General features: G+C 48.6%; 1 protein-coding gene across 5 annotated transcripts in view; it reads left to right on the forward strand.

The window, feature by feature from the left end:
* GTF2IRD1 (GTF2I repeat domain containing 1) overlaps positions 1 to 19,710 on the forward strand; it is a 231,237-nt gene that overhangs the window by 93,402 nt on the left and 118,125 nt on the right. For 4 of the 5 annotated variants that reach the window (XM_027862357.1, XM_027862359.1, XM_027862361.1 and 1 more), the window contains exons 4-8: positions 5,889 to 6,035; positions 11,324 to 11,507; positions 12,743 to 13,047; positions 16,668 to 16,757; positions 18,646 to 18,729. In XM_027862357.1, the coding sequence (XP_027718158.1) occupies positions 5,889 to 6,035; positions 11,324 to 11,507; positions 12,743 to 13,047; positions 16,668 to 16,757; positions 18,646 to 18,729 (810 nt within the window). The remainder of the gene's footprint in view (positions 1 to 5,888; positions 6,036 to 11,323; positions 11,508 to 12,742; positions 13,048 to 16,667; positions 16,758 to 18,645; positions 18,730 to 19,710) is intronic. The other variant, XM_027862360.1, reaches the window with a different exon arrangement.

Genomic DNA, 19,710 nt, shown 5'->3' on the forward strand with positions numbered 1-19,710 from the left:
AGTCAACAAATATTTATTAAGGCACCAGAACTAGGCCTGAGGGTAAAAACACAAAGATGAAGCAGTGCCTGCCCTCTGAAGGCGTCTCCTCATTTCTGCCAGTAGATTGGCCCCAAAGGGGCCACTCATTCATCAGCATGGCTAAACATGTTGCAGTATGGGAATATAATGGAATGTGTCTGTACCATAAGAAATAATGACTCTACAGAGAAGCCTGAGAGTACTTATATGAACAGATGGGAAACAAAATGAGCAGAACCAGAGAAGTAGTAGATACAATGATGCCAGCAAAGTGAAATGAGACAACATCCCAAGAAGGAAGTGAGCACAAATTCTGGAAGGGCTAAAGGTTTGTGAAAAAAAAAGAGACAATGTGCACGTCTCCCCACCTTCCCTGGAGATGAGGAATGCTGTGGGTATGGAACATGGCCAAAACCAGTGGACAAGGGAGTTTCCTGGAGTTGCTTTCAAACACAACTCCTCCCCTTTCTTTTTTATTTATTCTTTATTCTATTATAAGCAATGGCTCTCAGTGGAGGGAAGGAATATAAAAGGGAAGAGGATATGGAAACCAAAGAGATTAATGAAAACTAAAAAAAAATAGAAGGAAGAGCATTAAACTAAATGTCCTCTGAAGTCATTTACAACTGTGAATATTCGATGCAGTGGAAAATGCTAGAGTTTGAATTAGAGGACCTGAAAACCAGGCTTTGTCATTGACTGTCTATGTGACCTTGGGCGTGTCACTTAATCTCCTTTTGTCTTATTTTCTTCCTCTGTGATTCAATTCCAAAAGCACTTATTAAGTGGCTACTCTGTGCCAGGCACTGCTGGGTGCTGGGGATACTGAGACCAAGATAAAATAGTCCCTGCCTTCAAGAAGCTTACATTCTACTCGGGCAGTGGAGTCCACAGACTCCTGAGGGGTTCCTGAATATACTTCAAGGAGGTGTCTGTGAACTTGGATGAGGGGAAAATGATTTTTTCAATTAACCTTTGCTTTCTTCTATAATCCCATGGATTTTATTTTATTTATTTAAAAATAGGAAAGAGTCTGTAGGTTTCACCAACCTGCCAGAGGAAGATTAAGGAGCCCTGTACCAGGGCAACACAAAAAAAGAGCCAAAGAAACAGAGATGGGAGAAAAATCACAGAAATAGAGACAGAGAGGTTGAGAGAGAAAGAAAGAAGGATGGGATGAGTAGAGAAAGGGCTAGACATGGGACAGCTAAGTAGCACAGTTGATAAAGCTCTGGCCTTGGAGTCAGGAGGACCTGAGTTCAAATCTGGCCTCAGACACCTAACATTTACTAGCTGTGTGACCCTGGGCAAGTCACTTAACTCCCATTGCCTCACCAAAAAGAAAAGAAAAGACAGAAAGGGCTAGACACGCTGATATGAGTGTGGTGGACAAGGCTGTAAGGGTATTTCTAGGTTATTTTAAATCCCATCTCTGACTCTTTATGCCTTTATTGACTATGGGCAAATCACCCATATTTACCTCCCTGACCCTCAGTTTCTTCTTCTGTCAGATGAGGGAGTTAGGCAAGGTGACATCTAACTCTTTCATTCTGCTCAGTGACGCTGTGACTAGCACCTGGGAGGATGCCAGGATGAGAAGGAAATGGACCCTGCCCTCCAGCGGACAGGCAGGACATATATCGTATGGCTAAGATTCTATTTTTAAAATTATCGATATCTTTTATTTTTACACCACTCACATTTTCCAATATATCTCTCTTCTTCCCCCTCCCAGAGAGCCATCCCTTAAAACAAAAATAAATTAGGGAGAAGAATCAGTCCAGCAAAAGTAAGCAACATATGGAAGGTGTCTGACATCAAATACTGAGTTCCATACCTGTAGTCCCCCACCTCTTCAAAGAAGAGGGGGAGGTGTGGCCACGCTTTCATCCATCAGGCTAGCCTCACTGCTGATGGAAGAATTCGGTTGGAAATGATGAGAAAATAGGATGCATGGAAAGAGAATCATGGGATTATTTAGAACTAGAAGGCTGCCTGGTCCAATCTCGTCATTTTACAGATGAGGAAACTGAGGACCACTGGGGAGGGGAGTGTGATTTATCCAAGGTCACACAGATCGTGATCGGTTCAGCAAGGACTAAGAACCCAGGTCTTCCTGACTCCAAACTTAGTCTTCTTTCTGTTGCCTTCAGGAGTCAGGGGATCAGGGCACTAATTCAGCTCTTGTGTTTACTAGCTTTGTGACCGCAGCAAGTCAATCCATGCCTCTGACCCTCAGTTTGCTCATCTGCAGAATGGAAATAACATCACGTAACCCACCCTACCCTGCAGGGTGGTCCTGAGGAAAGCTCTTTGTAAACCTAGAACCACTCAAGAAAGGGGAGCTGGTATCAATTCTGTTTCTTAGGTGCTTCACAGGCAGTGTGGCATGTTGGCCCCGGAGCCAGGAGGACCTTGGGTCAGGTCCCATCTCTTTTTAGGACCCCGGGCAAATCTCTAAGATTTTGAGTTGCAGGGAAGGTGCCGACCTGCACTGGGGGAGGAAGCTCCCTCCTCTGGGAGTTCCCTATACCAGTGAATTCTCAGGTCCCATCCCCTCTTAGATGTTTAGAGAAAAGAGAGCTCCCTATGTGGCTTCATTGAGAAGGGGAGATTTGACTAAGGCCAGACTCGGTTGGAGGGGGCAGGAGCGGCCTCGCTCTCATTTTCCCAGAAAGACCACAGCGTGTGTCCAGCCCAGAGTGCAGCCAAGTGAACTTTTCACCCCAAGCCAAGGCCTTGGTGGGGGAGTCTTGGAAAATGGCATTCTCCTACGGCAGTAACAGCCCTTGGCCGTGAGCACAAATAAATCTCCTTCCTTTGACCCTGTCGGGCTCCCAGCCGTGTCCAGGCTCTCCAGACTTTGGCTCATTAATCTTTCAGTATGGCCCTGGGAGGTGGGAGGAGCTAGGGAGAAGAAGGGGGCCAAGTGAGAGATCATGGAGCCTTCCTCTGGGCTATTACCTACTACCCCAGTGGGCGGCCAGGCAGGTGATGGAGAGGCTGTCCCTGGTGACCACTGTCCTTATTACCAGATGTTAGCACATCCAAAAAAGGGAGCAGGGGAGATCAGGCAAGCCTCGCTGCGTGAAAGATTCTCGTTTCCAAGATTAATGATTGTTTTCAAAACATGCTGCTGAGCTTAGTAGAAGGAGCAGGGGGTGTGCATTCTGGAGACCAGGGTTCCAGGCCAGGCTCTGACATGTGTTAGTTGGGACATGACTGTGGGTGAGTTGTTTTTCATCTCTCCAAGCCCCATTCCCACATCTGAGAAATGGGCCAATAATGCCTCCATTTCCCACCTCAGCAGGTTGCTCTAAGGCAAACCTTAGAGCCGTGGGTATCGTGAAAGGGACTGCTTTGTTTCTTCTGTTCTATGTCGGTCCAAACATGTGGTTTCATCAGATGATCTTGACAGTGAGGAAAACCCCTCTCCCAGTGTAGATCAGCATCCTCTCTACAACCCACAGTCTCCAACAGATGCCTAAGGCTCGGACTGGTTAAGTGATTTGCCTTCCAGAGGTCAGAGGGCTTCCTGCCGCCTCTTCCCTTGGAAGAAAAAGGCTGCAAAAAGGTCTATTAAAGAGATTGTCCCATTCCATTCTCCCTAGGAATCAGAGGACCCTAGGGCTAGGTTTAAAAGGATCTAGGTAGAGGCCTGTGAGTCCATTTTCCAGATGAGGAAACTGAGGCCCAGAGAAGAGAAATTACCTAGGCAATAGGAGGAGAGAGCTGGGATTCAAACACAGGTTCCCAGATTGCAAATCCAATGGTCTCTGCACTGGAATGAATCAATTAGCAAGGATTTATTAAACGCCTGCTGTGTGCCTGGAGTATATTCTAACACTATTTGCAAGAAAGAGAATTCAGTTTAAAATGGGTTGGTTGGACTGAGATGCCACCCGTGGGATTTTCTCTCCTGGGTCACTCAGCGCTTCATTTGTAAGGGTTTTCCACAAATAGCCTTGTTATTTGGATTTTATATTTGTAGCTCAGATGCTTGGCCTAGTGGAATCATTTTCTTTTTGGTTGGGTTTTTCCGCCTTGGGGATTTTATTCTTTTGAGGAGAAGGGACCAATGGGAAAAGGGGATTCCAGTCGCCCAGGCCCCTGAGTCTCTGCCTTGCCCCTCTTGTCCTCTCACCTTCTCCTTTGCCCTGGATTCAGCCTTCTAGTTTTCTCCTGGCTCTTCCTGCCTTCAATCTCTCCCCTCCGGTTCATCCAACTTAGCACTGCCAAGAGAAGCTTCCCAGAGTGCAGCGATCACATCACTCCCTTGCTGACAAACCCTCAATGACTCCCCATTACTTATGGACTTTGGTAAACCCTGACTTACCTTCCCTCCTTCACGAGGTCTGTACTCCAGCCCAACTCTCTTCCCCTGCCCTACCTCTATGTTTTGCTCATACCGTTTCTGTACCTGCTACTATTCCTTCATTAATTCATTCAGGAAATATTTATTAAGCGCCTACTATATGCCAGGCACTGAAGTTCCTCACTCTGGTAAGGTCATCCTTATAGCTATGGTACTTTGCCATCTTGTCTTGTTTTATCTTGATTAACAGTCGTGGGGGGAAGGGGCAGGGAAAGGGTTATTATCCTCATTTTACAGATGGGAAAACCGAGGTTCATAGAGGTCACACAGTATTACACTTCCTTCCTTTAATTAGAAAGAACTAGGTAGATAAGTGAATAGTGGTGGTGGTTTTGGAGTCAAGAAGACCTGAGTTCAAATCCTGACTCAGATACCTATTAACTGTATGGCAAGTCATTTTGCTTCAGTTTGCCTCCATTTTCTCCTCTATAAAATGGGGATAGTAAGCTTCATAAAGTTATTGCGAGGGTCAGATGAGGTAACATATATAAAATCCTTTGCAAAACTTAAAGTGCTATCTAAATGCTAACTATTACTCTTAATTCCCCCTGCTGATGGGTTTTCTAGCTGATTTATTTTTCCCCTTTGAATGGCTCTCCTTGAATTCCTTGAAGATGGAGTTTTTGATCTAAGGTCCACAGACCACTTAGAAGGTCATAGCTATGCGTCAGGAAGTCTGGGAACTTGGAGGGGCAAAAAAATTAGTTTTATTTTCACAAACCTCTAACTGAAACGTAGCCTTTCCTTCGGCTATTCCAATATATGATTCTGAGGAGGGGTCCCTAGTTCCCCAGAAGGATCAGGAAGGGTTGAGAACCCCTCCCTTATCTTAGAGGATTAGGCTGTAGCGGATTTAGGACAATCACGTTCTCCCCTTGCATTGGGTGAGTTCAGACGCCAGGTCTGCCTCGTGACTTTCTTTGGCAGAGGACTGTCTGTCTGTTCTACTGTTCATTCTCCTTAGGGGATGTTGGAGGTAACCAGACATTCCCTTTACAAATGAACCAAGGAGCTGCTGTGATTTACTGTGTAGCGAACTCCCCCACAAACCTACTGGAAACCTTAGAAATCCTTGGCAGTGGCCTGGGGCAACTGGAGAGGAAGTAACTTATTCTAGGTCATATAGCTAATAGGTGCCCAGTGCAGGATTTGAACCCAGGGCTTCTTAACTATAAATTAAGAAAAGGAGGTTCTGAACTCCCTAAGTTAAAGAGTTAATTCTGAAGACACCTAACTGTCCATTCAGAGAATCATAAAAGTGAAAGCCTGGAAAAAAGACCTCTCTCCTTTTCTTAACAAAGGAAGAAACTGAGGCCCAGATTACTCCCAGTCATTCAGTGAATCAGTTTAGGAGCCAGAACTAAAACCCAGGTCTCCCGTATCCCAGGCCTGAGTGCTTCCCACTAAACTGGCCATTGTAAGGGAGGGCTGACTGGAGGGGTAACTGGAGCGATGGGAGCGGGACATTCTCATTGTCATTTCTTGCCTGCAGGGGGCCACCAGAGGAAAGAACCCGAGATGGAAATCCCCCGGAAGGTCCGAGAATGCAACCGGAATGCTCAGCGGGTCTCCCCAGACCAGGGCTCAGACGTCTACCTCCTAAGGAAGATGGTGGAGGAAGTGTTCGATGTCCTTTATAGTAAGCCTCTTCATGACTCCAGGCGGGAAATGTCTCCTCCTATGCAGCCCATGGGTGCATGGGATGCTTCTGGGATGGTCTGGGTATGGCTGCCATATCACAGGGATGGCCTTCCTCTCACAAGTCCAGGGAGTGACTGTCACTTGTCCAATGCGCGCCCTTCTCCCCTTACCACTAAGCGGATTTTATAAAGCCATAGAAACTCCACGAGAGAAAGAGTGGGCCTCAGAGGTATCATGGGATCCTAGATCTTGAGCTGGAAGAAGCCAACAGAGACCCTACAGGTGGGGAAACTGAGGCTGTGAAAGATTAAATGACTTACTCGAGGTCACAGAGCTAGTAAGATGGGGTTCAAACCCAGACCTGCTGACTCCAACTCCCTCACCAAAGACTATATTCCTCCCTCTCCTTCGAGGTCATCCCCAACAAACAAGGGGTTATCTGACCTTTTTTTAAGACATCCATTGATAAGGGCACTTCCTCCCTCCCAAGGCAGTCCATCCCACTTAAGGATAAGCCTCCTGACTAGGAAGTTTTTCCTTATATTGAACTGAAATCTACCTTTCTTTGTGATCTCCCCGTCCAGCCCTCTGGGGTGAAGCAGAAAAAAGGTAATCTCATTTCCTCCATTGAGCCCCTCAGTTCTCTGCTGTCCCCCATGTTGGGTCTTGAGCAGCTAAATATCACCAGTTCTTCTATCGTTTGGGTCATAGAGTTCACTTTAAGGGGGTTGGGGGTGGGTGAGTGAAGTAAAAACAGGACTCTTCCCTAGGGCCTTTCCTCTCCTCCCCACCCCCCACAAGGGAGAGTCCCTGGACAAATGACCACGTGTTCTGGGCCCCTCGGTATAGACCAGGCCGACTTTGGGCCAGATTTTCTGACACTGCATTCATTTCATTAAGTAATGGGACTAGATGAAGGGAATGGAGTTTTAGGAAGGAAATGAAGTCAACAAGCATTTATTAAGTGCTTACTGTATGTCAGGCCCTGTGCTAAGCACCGTAGATACAAAGAAAGGCAGAAACCTATCCCTGCTCTCAGTCTATGGCTCTCAGCGTATGGTCTCATGGGGGAGACAACGTGAATGTACAGCATATAGGACATACAGAGTGGGTGAAGGTGACTGGAGAAGAAATGGTATTAGTAGCCAGGGGGATTTGAGATAGCGTCTCGGTGGGATTTAAGCTGAGTCTAGAAAGAAGCCAGGGAAGCTTCAGAGGTGGAAGTGAGGGGGCAGAATATTCCAGGCATGGGATACCGTCATTGCACAGTAATGGAGGTGGGAGATGGGAGGGGGACCAAGAAAGCCAGTGTCTCTGGAGCACAAAGTAAACAGAGGCAGGGAAGCGTAAGAAGGCTGGAAAGGTAGAAAGGGGCCAGGTTAAGAGCTTTAGCTACCAAATAGTGGGTTTTGTATTTGATCCTAGAAGTAAAGGAGTCCCTTGAGGGGGAGAGTGACATGGGTGGACTGCCCTTGAGGGAAATCTCCATGGCCCCTGAATGAAGGCTGGATTGGAAAGGGGACAGGCTTGAGAAAGGGGGACCAATTTCAAAGTGATTCCAGCAGTCCAGATAAGAGGTGATGAGGGTCCGAGCTAAGGTTGGGTCTGCATGAGTGGAGAGAAGGGGATGAATGCTAGAAATGTAGTGAAGGTAGAAATGAGAAGATCTAATGGCAAATCACACATGGTGGGACGGATGTGAGAGAGGTTGCAGAGCTGGCTGACTAGGAGGAGGCTGGTGACTTTCACAGTGAGAGTTCAGAGGGAGAAACATTGGGGGGTGGGGGGGTGGATAATGAATTCTATTTTGGACATGTTGATGTCTCTGGGATATCCAGTTCAAGAAAACTAGTAGGCAATTGGAGATGCCTATTATATTATATCATATCATATCATATCATTTTATTATAGGCAGCTACATGGCTCAATAGATAGAGAGCCAGGAAGACCTGAGTTCAAATCCAGCCTCAGACACTTACTAGCTGTGTGACCCTGGGCAAGTCACTTAACCTCTGTTTGCCTTAATCCACTGGAGAAGGAAATGGCAAAGCACTCCAGTATATTTACGAAGAAAACCCCATGGACAGTATGGTCCATGAAGAATTGGACGTGACTGAACGACAAAAATATTCTATTATGTTACGTTACATGACATTATATCATATCATACCATATCATATCATAATAGCTCAGAGAGACTAGGGCCATATTTACAGAAGTGGGCATCTGCGTAATAATTGAACTCATGGCAGCTGGTGGAATCATCAGTGAGATGGTATAGAGTGAAAAGAGAAGGGGACTGAGGGCAGAGCCTTGGGGGAGCCCACAGTTTGAGGGTGTAGTCTGGAGAAAGAACAAGCCAAGGAGGCTGAGAAGGGAGGGGTCAAACAGGTGGGAGGAGAACCAGCAGAGAACCGTGTCAGGAATGCCTAGAGAGGTCAGAGTCTCCAGAGGGAGAGGTGGTGATGACCTGTGTCAACCACTGCAGAGAGGTCAAAGAGGCTGGGAACTGAGAAATGGCCAGCAGATTTGGCAATGAGGAGGTCACTGGTCACTTTGGAGAGAGCAGATTTGGTTGAGTGGTGAGGTCAGATCCCAGAATCCCGAGGATTTAGAAGAGAATGAGGCAGAAAGTAGAGGTATCGGTTGTAGTTGGCTTTCCCAAGGAGTTTAGCCATGAAAAGGAGGGGAAGATGGGAAGATGGCTGGTGGGAAAGGTCAGATCGAGGGAGGATTTTTTTAGTGATGGGAGAGGTGTGTACCTGGGCAGAAGTTGAAGCTTCCTGTGTATCTGAACTGACTTCCTCAGAGAAAGCAGGGCAGTTACCCAGCAAAGGCATTCTGCCCCAGTATGTGGTGGGTGATAAAGACACATTGGGTGACGTTGGCCATCTCTATGCCCAGGCTTGTGCTAGGCTCTTTGGAAGATACAGGAGAGAAATGTCTGCCCTTGAGAGCCCTGTTAACTTTTTTGGGCCGATGAGATGTGTGCACACAAACCACTTAGAAAACAATATGGCGGCTTCTTTGTATGAGATTATTTTCACTAAGTTCAGAGAGACATAGATCTAGAGCTGGAAGGAGTTCATCTAGCCCAACCCCTCATTTTACAGATGAGGAAACTGAGGCCCAAGGAAGAGAATTGATTTGCCCAAGGTCACAAAGCATTACTGGTGGGGTTTGAACCCATGTCTTCTGATTCTAGGAGCAGTTCTCTTTCCACAGTGCTATGACATCAGAGCCATAAAGGGCCTTAGAAATCACCTGTCATTTTACAGATAAGGAAACTGAGTCACAGAAAGGCTCAAATGGGACAGCAAGGAGGTTGGTGGTAAATGGGGGTTAGAGGATTGTCTCTCCTTGGGAATCCAGAATGAGAGATATCTCTGGCTAGAAGATGAAGAAAAGGGGAATGGGGGTAGACCACTGTCTGAGCATCCTGAGATCCTAGGTTAAGGAGTTTAGATTGGGTGCCTTGAGCAAGAGGAAGCTCCCATAGAGTCTGGAGCTGGGGCATGCCCATCTTGGCCTCCATCCCTGCACCCTCCCCCCCCCGCCCCCCATAGTAGTGGAGACCCTAACTTCAAAAACTCTGTCTTCCACATCCCAGTGGAGCCAAGTACCTTCTTCTTCTGAGGAATTTGGGCCATGGAGATGCCCTGTCTTGGGACTGGGCGCACAAATGGTGCTCGCCATGACCTCACCCTGCATTGGGTTATGGGGAGCAGACAGCCTGAAGTCTGTCACTAGCTAGCTGTGTGACACTGAGCAAGTGGCTTGGCCTCTCTGAGCTTTATCTTCCTGTCCCTCTGTAACATGAGGGAGCTGGACAGGTCGCCCCGTGAGGGCCTTTCTGTATTGGCTTGATTCAGGGATTCCTATGCAAAAGTCAGCTTGGAAACTCTTGTTGCCAACTTAATTAAAGTGTTGTCTGGCCCAGAGAAGAGAGAGAGGAGAAAAAAAGAAAGAAAGCAAGCCTCAGAGGCAGAGCCCACTTACTGGTGCACGTCACACCCCATTAGGCTGTGCACTGAAGCATCTCACCAGGCTGCTGGAATGCCTGGGGACGCCAGGAGGCCTGGAGAATTCGGTTCAATCAGTTACAGATACAAATGAGTTCTTCCTCCCCAGCCCCCATGTGGGCACACCTCCTCCTCCACACTCACACATACACACATGTTATATACACACACACTCAACACACATACACACACATTATGTACACACACAGACACACACACACACACATGGAGTGGGGAAGGAAAATCCCACCAGGAATCAGTCCCCTCTAAGTGGATGCGTTGGCCCCTTTTCTCCAGCGTCCTGGCTCGCTCTGTCGAGTGATAGAACCAAGGAAGAGGCTGGAATGCAGGTGCCCTCCCAGGGCCCAGGCTAGAGTCTCCTCTTCCCTGTTCACTGCCCCTGCCTTCTCCCCCTTCCTTCTGCCTCCTCCTGCATCTGGGGCTCATTCGTCCCCTCTTCCTGTCTCTGTCTCTCACCTTAGCCCAGCACCTGGCACATAGTGGGCGCTTAATAAATATTGATTGATCGATTATTGATCGATGGATCTCAACCTTTTACTCCATCCCCCCTTCTCTGCATCTCTCTCTTTCTCTTTCCCCTCTCCTCACCTTCTCTGTCCTCTGATGCTCTCTGTTAGAGTATTCAGTGTGACCTTGGATCAGTCATTGAAACTCCCTAGGCCTCCGTTTCCTCCTCTATAAGATGAAAGGGTTAGATTCAATTGCTTCTGAAGTTCCTTCCAACTTTAGAGCTATGGTCCTGTGAGCCTCTCTGGGCCTCAGTTTCCTCATCTGTAAAATGAGACGCTTGGACTGTATCTGCAGGTCCCTTCCTCTCTAGAGCCGGGATGTTTCCCCTCTCCCACGTGGCTCTCTCTGTCTCGTTCCCTGCCCCTGTTGGGTCTTCACCTTGGGCTGGGGCAATGGGAAGGAGTTGGCTTTTCCCGGGTCTCCTTCCACACCTGTAAAATAGCTCGGGAGAGCAGGAGGCAGCACATTCGGGCCTTGTCCTCTCCATCCCCTCCCCAGAGGTAACTTGGGGGTTATTCAGCTGTAAAGTATGTGGTTCCCCAGGGGGCTTGTTGGGTCTGGTTCTCCCTGGATCTTGGCAGCGGGGAGCAGAGTCAGCAGACAGAGGATCAGGCCCCGGCGCCCCAGGCGCCCAACGGCTCCTCGTGGCTCTCGGCCCAGCCCAGCGTTGGTGGTCCTCTCCGCCGCTGGCCCCTCTCCCCCAAGCACATCCTCCTCTCCCCTCCCTGCCTAGGTGAGGCCCTGGGAAAGGCGAGTGTGGTTCCCGTTCCCTATGAGAAGCTGCTGAAGGAGCCCGGCTCACTGGCCGTGCAGGGGCTGCCCGACGGCCTGGGCTTCCGGAAGCCATCAGACTATGACCTCAAGGCCCTCATGGCCATCCTGGAGCAGAGCCACCGAATTCGCTTCAAGCTCAAGAGGTGAGCGTCCCCTTGGGCAGGGGGAGGCCCCAGCCTGGAGGGCAGGGAGGGGTATGTGTTCTCAGGCTTTCTGGTTCAGGGAACTCGTGGTCTGCTGGGGAGGACGTGGCCCCTGTCCATGGGGGGTCCCTAGTCCATTCAGGGAGACAGCCCCACTCCTCGGGAATCAACTGCTGTGATGGGGGGCACTCGGGGAACCCCTGATCTGATGGAGGAGATGGGAAAACATCAGAAATCCCACCAAAAATAAATCTAGAGGAGCAAATTTATTAGTGTAACCTATGTACATAGTGTTGTAAGGATACAGAGTCCTCCAGGTTAAGGAGAGAAGGCATTCTGGAGGAGGTAAGCTTTGACTCGGATTTGGAAGGAGCTGGGGAGAGGCATGGCTTTGCCAAAAGGAGCAGGGTGGGCATTCTGGGTGGCAGGGACAGCCTGTGCAAAGGTATACAGATGGAAATAAGCACATGGTCTGTGGAATGAAGCTAAACAGGATGGTTTGGTCTTAAGAAATCTCGAGTCTTAGAAGGAAAACAGTAAGACATAAGTCTGGTGAGATTGGACGGTAATATGGGAAAGAGTGAATGTTGATGAAGGAGAGCTGAAGCTGGACTAAGGAGTATTGATTTGATCCCATGAGCACTAGGGAGCCAAGTTCGGCTTTGGAGCAGAGGAGAGAGACATAAAATAATTTACTTGAAGCAAGGGAAACACCTCCGTTTTGGAAGAGCAGAATGTCCCATTTGCAGCAAGTTGATAGAATTAAAAGACTGTGCTGGGTGTGAGGGGACCTGGTACTATCACAGTCCAGGTGTGTGGCCTTAGACAAGTCACTTGCCCTGTCTGAGCCCCAGGGTCCTGCAAAGTGAAAGGGGTGATAATCCCAGCCCTGGCTGCCTCTTAGAGGATAGGAATAGGGACCAGCCCTGGGATTACTTTTATATGGGGAATTAGGAAACTCTGTCTACCTGGGCACATCTGTACCTTCTCAGCAACTCTTAGCCTTAGAGTTGCTAGAAACCCTAGAGGTAAAGTGGCTTTCCCAGGGTCCCAAATGGTGTATTAGAGACAGAACTTGAACTCAGGTCTTCCCAGCTCTCCATCCACTGTGCAAGAGTACTCTATGTGAAATTGCTTAGTGAAAGGTGAAAATCAATATGAGGTATCAGTCCCCTGTCACTCTCTTAGCAACTCTCTTCTTCCTCACCACTTCTCATTTCTTCCCCCGACTCCAGGCCACCAGACGACAATGGACGGGACTCAAAGTCCAGTGTGGAGCTAAACTGTGTCTCTCTGTTGCCTAAGGGGCCCCGGGACTCTGGCCTCAATGCCCAGGCCCCCAAGCCCACTTCCCAGGACCCTTCAGCCTCCTCAGCAGCCATGACCAACTTCTTGTACAATGTCTCCATACCCAACCACATCGCCGTGGACCTCAAGCAGGAGGGCCTGACCGGCCTGCCCACCGCCACCGACCTCCTCCTGGCTCGCCCCAGCGGAGAGCCCAAGACTCCAGGTGCCCAGGACTTCCCTGACTGCTGTGGTAATGCTATCATCTAGCCCTTCCCCCAGAAGACAAGGATGAGTTGGAGTAGGGGGTTGTGCGTCGGCTATCAGGACCTTGGAGAGGAGCCGTTCTGGGAGTGGGAACACAGATATGATGCTAGCATTAATAATAATAACAACAATAACAATACTATTTGCCAGGTGCTTTACATATCTTATCTCATTAAAATAATAGCATCATAGATCCAGTGGATGAGAAACCTTAAAGACCATCTAGTCTGATATCCACCCATTTTGCAGATGAAGGAACTGGGCCCAGAGACTTCAAGTGCTTGTCCAAAGCAGGCCAGAGACAGACTGTGAGGATCCCTCATCTCTCTCTCTTTCTCATCTTCAATCTCTCCTAATCTGCTGGCTTTTTCCCTGCTGCTTACAAAAATGCCAGGGTCCCCCTTTCATTTATCTGACTATTCCTGCTCACTTGTAGCCCAATATTCCTCTTTCCTTTCATAGGTTAACTCCTAGAGAAAGCCATCTACATTAGATATCTCCACTTGCTGTCTTTTCACTCTTAAACCTGCTGCAATCAGGCTTCTGACCTCATTACTCAACTGGAATTGCCCTCTCCAAAATCACCCGTGGTCTCCTAATTGCCAAATCTGATGGCCTTTTCTCAGTCGTGATCCTCTCTGACCTCTGTGCAGTATTTGATATGGTTGATCACCTTCTCCTCCCAGAGGACCCTGATCCCTCCTGGCTCTCCTCATTTCTATTCAGCTGCTTCTTTTCCATCCCCTTTGCTGGTTCTTCATTCCCCAAGGCTCTGTCTTGTGTTCTCTTTTCTCACTATATTCTCCCAAGTGATGATCTGATCAACTCTTACAAGTTCAGTTATCATCTCAAAGCAGATAATTCCAAGAGCTGTATGTACATCCAGCCCTAATCTTTCTGTGGATTTTCTGCCTCACATCCCCAACTGCCTGTTGGACATCTCAAAGTGGATGTCCCAGAGGCATCTCAAACTCAACACAACCAAAGCAGAACTCATTATCATCCCCTAGAACTCTTTCCCCTTCTGAACCTCCCCATTACTATTCAGGATACCCCATCCTCCCAGTCACCCTGACCCACCTGCTTGGTTTCATCCCTAAATTCTTCAGTCTCACCCCAGATATCCAATCTGTTGATAAATCTTGCCATATCTACCTTCCCAATATCTCTCATATAGGTACCATTTTCTCCACTCATTCCATAACCCTAGTCCTGGTTCTCATTTCTTGTCTGATCTATCTGAACAGCCTTCTAATTGGTCTCCCTTGCTCCAATCTATCTTATTCTCAGTGGCTGACGTGATTTTCTAAAGCGCAGGTCTATGTCACCTTACCTGCCTCCATGACTCCAATAGGCTCTCCAGAATCAAATGTAAAGTCTTCTGTTTGCCACTTAAAGCTCCATGTAACCTGACCGCTTCCTTTCAAGACTCATTACTCCCATGTTTTCCACCATCCAGCCACCCTGGCCCACTTATAAGTCCTTGAACAGGACCCTCCTTTATCTCCCAACTCTGTGCTTTTTCACTGGCTCTTCCCCAGGCCTGCTCCTTCACCACCACCTTTCACTTAACTTTGCTTCCTTTAAGACGTAGCTCAAATGCCTTCTACGAGAGGCTTTTCCCAGGGACCCCCTTGGCTAGCACCTCTCTGTCCCTTTCCATCTGCACTGCCTATGTCTTGTGTATACCTGGTTGTTTGCATGTTGTCCCCCCTTTAGAGTGTGAGCACCTTGCGGGAAGGGACGATGTTTGCCTTTCTTTGTATCCCCAGTGCTTAACACAATGCCTTGTACATTGTAGGCACTTAACAAATGCTTATTGATTGACTGACTGACCAACCAACCGAAGGGAGTTGCACAATGCAGGACCAATGGCATAGAAGACAATGGGTCAGGGGGCCTTCTAGCCACTCTGGGACCTGGAATGTGTCCTCCCCCATGCACCTCATTTTCCTCATCTGTAAATTGGACTAGAAGATCTCAAAGTTCCCTGCAGGCGCTATTGTTCCGTGATTGAAATAGAAGGAGCACTGGCCCGGGTGTCCTGGGCTTCCATCCCACCACCCTTACGAGCATGCTGGGTGATGCTGATCCAAGCAAAGGCCTGCTCTGGGCCTTGGCTTCCCATTCTGTAAAATGAGGCAACTTCTGAGGTCCCCTCCAGCTCTGGCTGCCTCGTATAGGGGAGAGAAACAGCTTACAAGTCAAACAAGTTTTTACTGCGTTCCTCCTGTGTGTCCAGCCTTTTGTTGGACAGAGGACTGGAGGGAGGGAGCAGGACAGAGAGGAGGAGCATGTGTGTCTCCTGGGCCCGAAGGAGTTCACGGTCTAATTAGGGCTTATACATGTGAAAGAAATCAAGACACCAGTCTTGATAGAATAAAACGCCAGTGGGTTCTCAGTTCAACTTAACAAGTATTAAGCACCTACTGTATGCCAGGCAGGCACTGTGTAAGCACTGACGAATGCACAGATAGAAGACGGTGTGTCAGGAGGCCCAAGACAGAAACAAAACAGCCTCTTCCCTCAAGGAACTTATGTTCAGACTGGGGAGCTTATACTGACAAGTAACTACCCATACGTAATTTCAGGCAGATGGGAAGAGCAAAAACATCTGGGAGGAAGAGGAAGATCCTCTTGGAAAAAGTGGTACCTGAGGAAGGAGTGTGTACCCAGCATGAAGTACAGACTAGACAAAGGTCCAGAGGTGGTAGTTGTAATGCTATATAGGAGAAGCATCCGGGCTGCTCATTTGGCTAGGATACAGAGTTGCATGAGGGAGAATAAAGGGAAACCAGTTTGGTAAAATAGACTAATTAATTTAGTTAATTAATTAAAAAGGCAGATTAATAAAGGACTTTAAGGGCCAAAGACAGGAATTTTGTGATTTCTCCTAGGGGCAATAGGGAGCCAAAGACTCACCTCTATGTTAGCAGCAGCAGTATGATGCCTTGTGGAGGAGAGATTAGAGAGGAAAAAGACTGGATGCAGGAATACTAGTAAGAACTGTAGAAATTCCATCGTTGGGCAGTTTTACACTTCCCTCCTTCCCTTAGAGAGTACAGGCTGGAGTAGTCACAAAAAGCTTCCTGGCTGAGGCAAGCCTTGAATGATGGGAAAGATTCAGACTGTCAGGGAGGAAGCAGGGATGGAGCTGAAGGTTCGCTCCCTGGAGACACTAGGGATTTGGAGGGATGGATCAGGAATCTTTCCTGGTTGACTGTGGGGTCACTACCTGTGGGCAGCCCTCTTCTTTTATCACACGCTTTCAGACGTCAGTTTCTTTTTTCTTTCTTCCTCTGCTAGGTGGCCCAATGGATAGAGCACTGGGCCTGGACTCAGAAAGACTTGAGTTCAAATCTACCCTCAAACATTTAACTCGATGTATGACCCTGGACAAGTCATTTAACCTCATTATTCCTGAGTTTCCTCAACTGTAAAATGGAAATAATAACACCTACCTCCCAAGATGGCTATGAGGATCAAATGAGATAATATTTATAAAGCACTGAGGACAGTGCCTGGTACATAGTTGGCTCTTAATAAATGCTTATTTCTTTCTTTCCTTCCCCCCTCCTCATATCCCCTTGTCCTTCTCCCGTCTAGGACAGAAATCATCAGTTTCCGGTGGGCCGCTCATCCAAAATGTCCACGCGTCCAAAAGGATCCTCTTCTCCATCGTCCATGACAAAACAGGTAGGGCGGAGTCCGTGTTCCATGTGCCTGATGGGCAGGGGCCTGGATAAGAGAAGGGGGATCTTAACCCAGGCCCCAGGATGGCTCCTGAGTCAGTGTTAGCTGCACTGATGTAAGACTGCCATGCCCTGGCTTGTGTGAGCAGACCGGCCAGGAGAGAGGAGAGAAATGACAAAGCGGGGAGGGGTGTCCATCCATCAGGGAAGGGTTAACTCAGGGCCCCTCCCAGCCAGGCAGTTCTGAGGACTTCAGACCTCATTAACGTGCCCTCGGTGGGTCCTAACCAGGATGGCCCTGGGAGCCACAGTGAGAGACGTGCCTTCCAGCTGTGAGCCTCTTTGGGGAGGTGGGTTTCAATCCCCATCCTCTTCTCAGCCCTTGCCCTGCCTGACGTGGGCTAATAAGGCAGCATAACAGGAGCGTCAAGGTCTGACTGAAGAGAGGAGAGATGGAAATGCACCCTCTTCCTTTCTGTGAAGAAACGGGCTGTAATAGGTCCAGTATCCCGTACGCCATCAGACGCAGGGACTGTATCTCTTGGTTTTTCTTTGTTGCCGAGAGGAGGCTCCCTTATGGGTGGGAGGCTGAGGAACGGTATCTCTAGAAATCTCTAGAAATGATTGCGATGCAAAAATGAAAGGCCTCCAGAAAACTGGTTTAGCAAGGAAGGACAGAAGGACGGACTCAGTGCTGCTTTTGAGTGGCCATCCGCTCCTCCCGTAGGAAGCCGCCCAACCCCAGGACACCCCTGCCAGTGGCTCGACCCTTTATTTTCAAGGCACCGTACAAAGAAAAAGACTCTGGCCTGATCCCTGCCCTCTGGGGGCCTCTGGTCTAGTGGTGCCTTTCCATCCTGGAATGTGGCCGAGTAAAAGCATTAAGACCCATACAGGTCTGAAAAAGAGCAATCAGATGAGATGTCATAATAGAAAGCATTTAGTAGACCCTAAAGTAGCATAGAAATTATATGTGTATGTATATGTAATTGTGATTATTATTATCTTCTGACTTGGCCCTTGGGGATGAGGATAAGTGCCTTACCTTGTCACCCAATGGTGAGACGAGCCATGGAAGGGGTTCCCTGTCTGGTCAGGATAATCACTGAGACTTCTCTGATCACTCCCAGGGAGGCTTCCTGGAGGAGGCAGGGATTTTAGCCGGGCTGGATCTAGGCTTCTTGGGCTTTGGAGGGAGAAGGTAGAGTCGGTGATAGGAGTGGGCAGAGGGGCATGGGAAGAGAGGGACAACCGGGCAGCTTGGCACTCACTGACTCTTGAATCAGAAGCCGGGTTCAAATCCTGCCTTGACTCTTTCTATGTGTATAATCTTGGGAACGTCTCTTCGTCTCCCTGGGCCTCAGTTTCCCCATTTGTAAAATGAGAGGGTTGGACTTCATGGTGGTGGGGGCTCCTTCCAGTTCTATACCTACAACCTCACGTATAGGGAGATCCCCTATAACCTCAGTTTTCGTCGTCTATAAAACGAGACAATTGGAACAAAGAGCTGCTGGGGACCCTTCCAGCCCCAAATCTCGGATATTCTGTCATCGCTGCCATATTTATCATGGTCCTCTACGAGGTCAGTGAAGGACGGCTGGTCACTTGAGCTCGTATTTCCTTGGCATTGTTCCCAGGAGAGGATGGGTGAAGGAGTGGGGGTAATAAGTCAGAAGAGGCCCCAGGGAGAAGAGAAGGCCCTGACTATAAAAGGGGAGAAGAGCTGTTGGCATGCTTACAGCATCTCTGGTGAAGTGGGGGTTACACTGGGTTGGTGGAGCCCGGGGTGTGCGTCCCTCAGCGGGTAGCGCTGCGCGTTGGATGGGGAGGGGGGAGATGCAGGCCAGGCACCATATGGACACGTCTTATTTCTGACTTTTTTGTTTTGATAGAGAAATGGGACAGTTTTATAAAAGAAACTGAAGACATCAACACCCTGAGGGAGTGTGTGCAGATCCTGTTTAACAGCAGATATGGTGAGTGGGAGTTGAAATCCCATTATGCAAACGCAGGCCCGTGTTTTGCATATCATTAAGCTACAATCATTTTTGTTCCCTAACACAGCAGCAGGAGCCATATGCTGGAGCACCCCACTCTTTCTGCACGGCTGCCATCGCGGCTCCGACTCTCACCACGTCTCGGGAAGGTTATGTCAATATTTCCCTTCCAGATCCCTCAGGCAGAGGGATTGAGAACTGGGGCCCAAAAGTGGCGAGGAGCCTGGGGGTGGATGGAGCAGGCGTGCTTGGGTTAAGGAACCAGGGCTGGGGGGATGATACCTCAGAGCCAGGGACCAGCCCTTCTTAGGGTCCAGGATAGAGAGAAGAGGCTCCAGGGGCCCAGGTGAGCCAGGAGAGCCTGTTCTGGCACATCCTTGAAAACCGCCATTTTTATGGACTTTGTAGATTACGTCCTTGGCTGTTGGGGAAATTCTATACTGGATTTCCTCATCTACAAAGTGAGGGCAGTAATCCTACCTGTACAACCTGCCTTGTGGGATGTCAAAACGTTGCTATAGGAATATAACTTATCATTCTCGTTCTCCCACTTTGCCCAATGTGTGGGCTATAGGGGATGGGGGTTGGGTAAAGACTGGACCCGTCATTTCACTGGTTTAGGCAATTCCAATTCTCTGCCCGATCTCTGCAAGCATTCTCCTTAGAGAGCTGCCTGGGGCTCTGAGGAGTGATGAGCCTTCCCAGTGGTCACAATGCTTGTGACTTGAACCCAGGTCTTCTCGGCATGGAGACCAGCTCTCTTTCCACCGTACCTACCACACTGCCTCTCACACACTTCTACGTGACTTTGGACAACTCCTTTCACCTTTCCGATGCTCAGTTTCTCTACCTGTCAAATGGGGATAATAATTCTAGCACTGCCTACCTTCAAGGATTATCGTAAGGGAAGATGAGATAATGTATATAAAGTACTTGGCAAGCCATAAAGCCTTGCATAAA

The sequence above is a fragment of the Vombatus ursinus genome, unplaced genomic scaffold, assembly GCF_900497805.2.
Source record: "Vombatus ursinus unplaced genomic scaffold, bare-nosed wombat genome assembly UNPS02014768.1, whole genome shotgun sequence".
In the NCBI taxonomy this organism is placed as follows: domain Eukaryota; kingdom Metazoa; phylum Chordata; class Mammalia; order Diprotodontia; family Vombatidae; genus Vombatus; species Vombatus ursinus.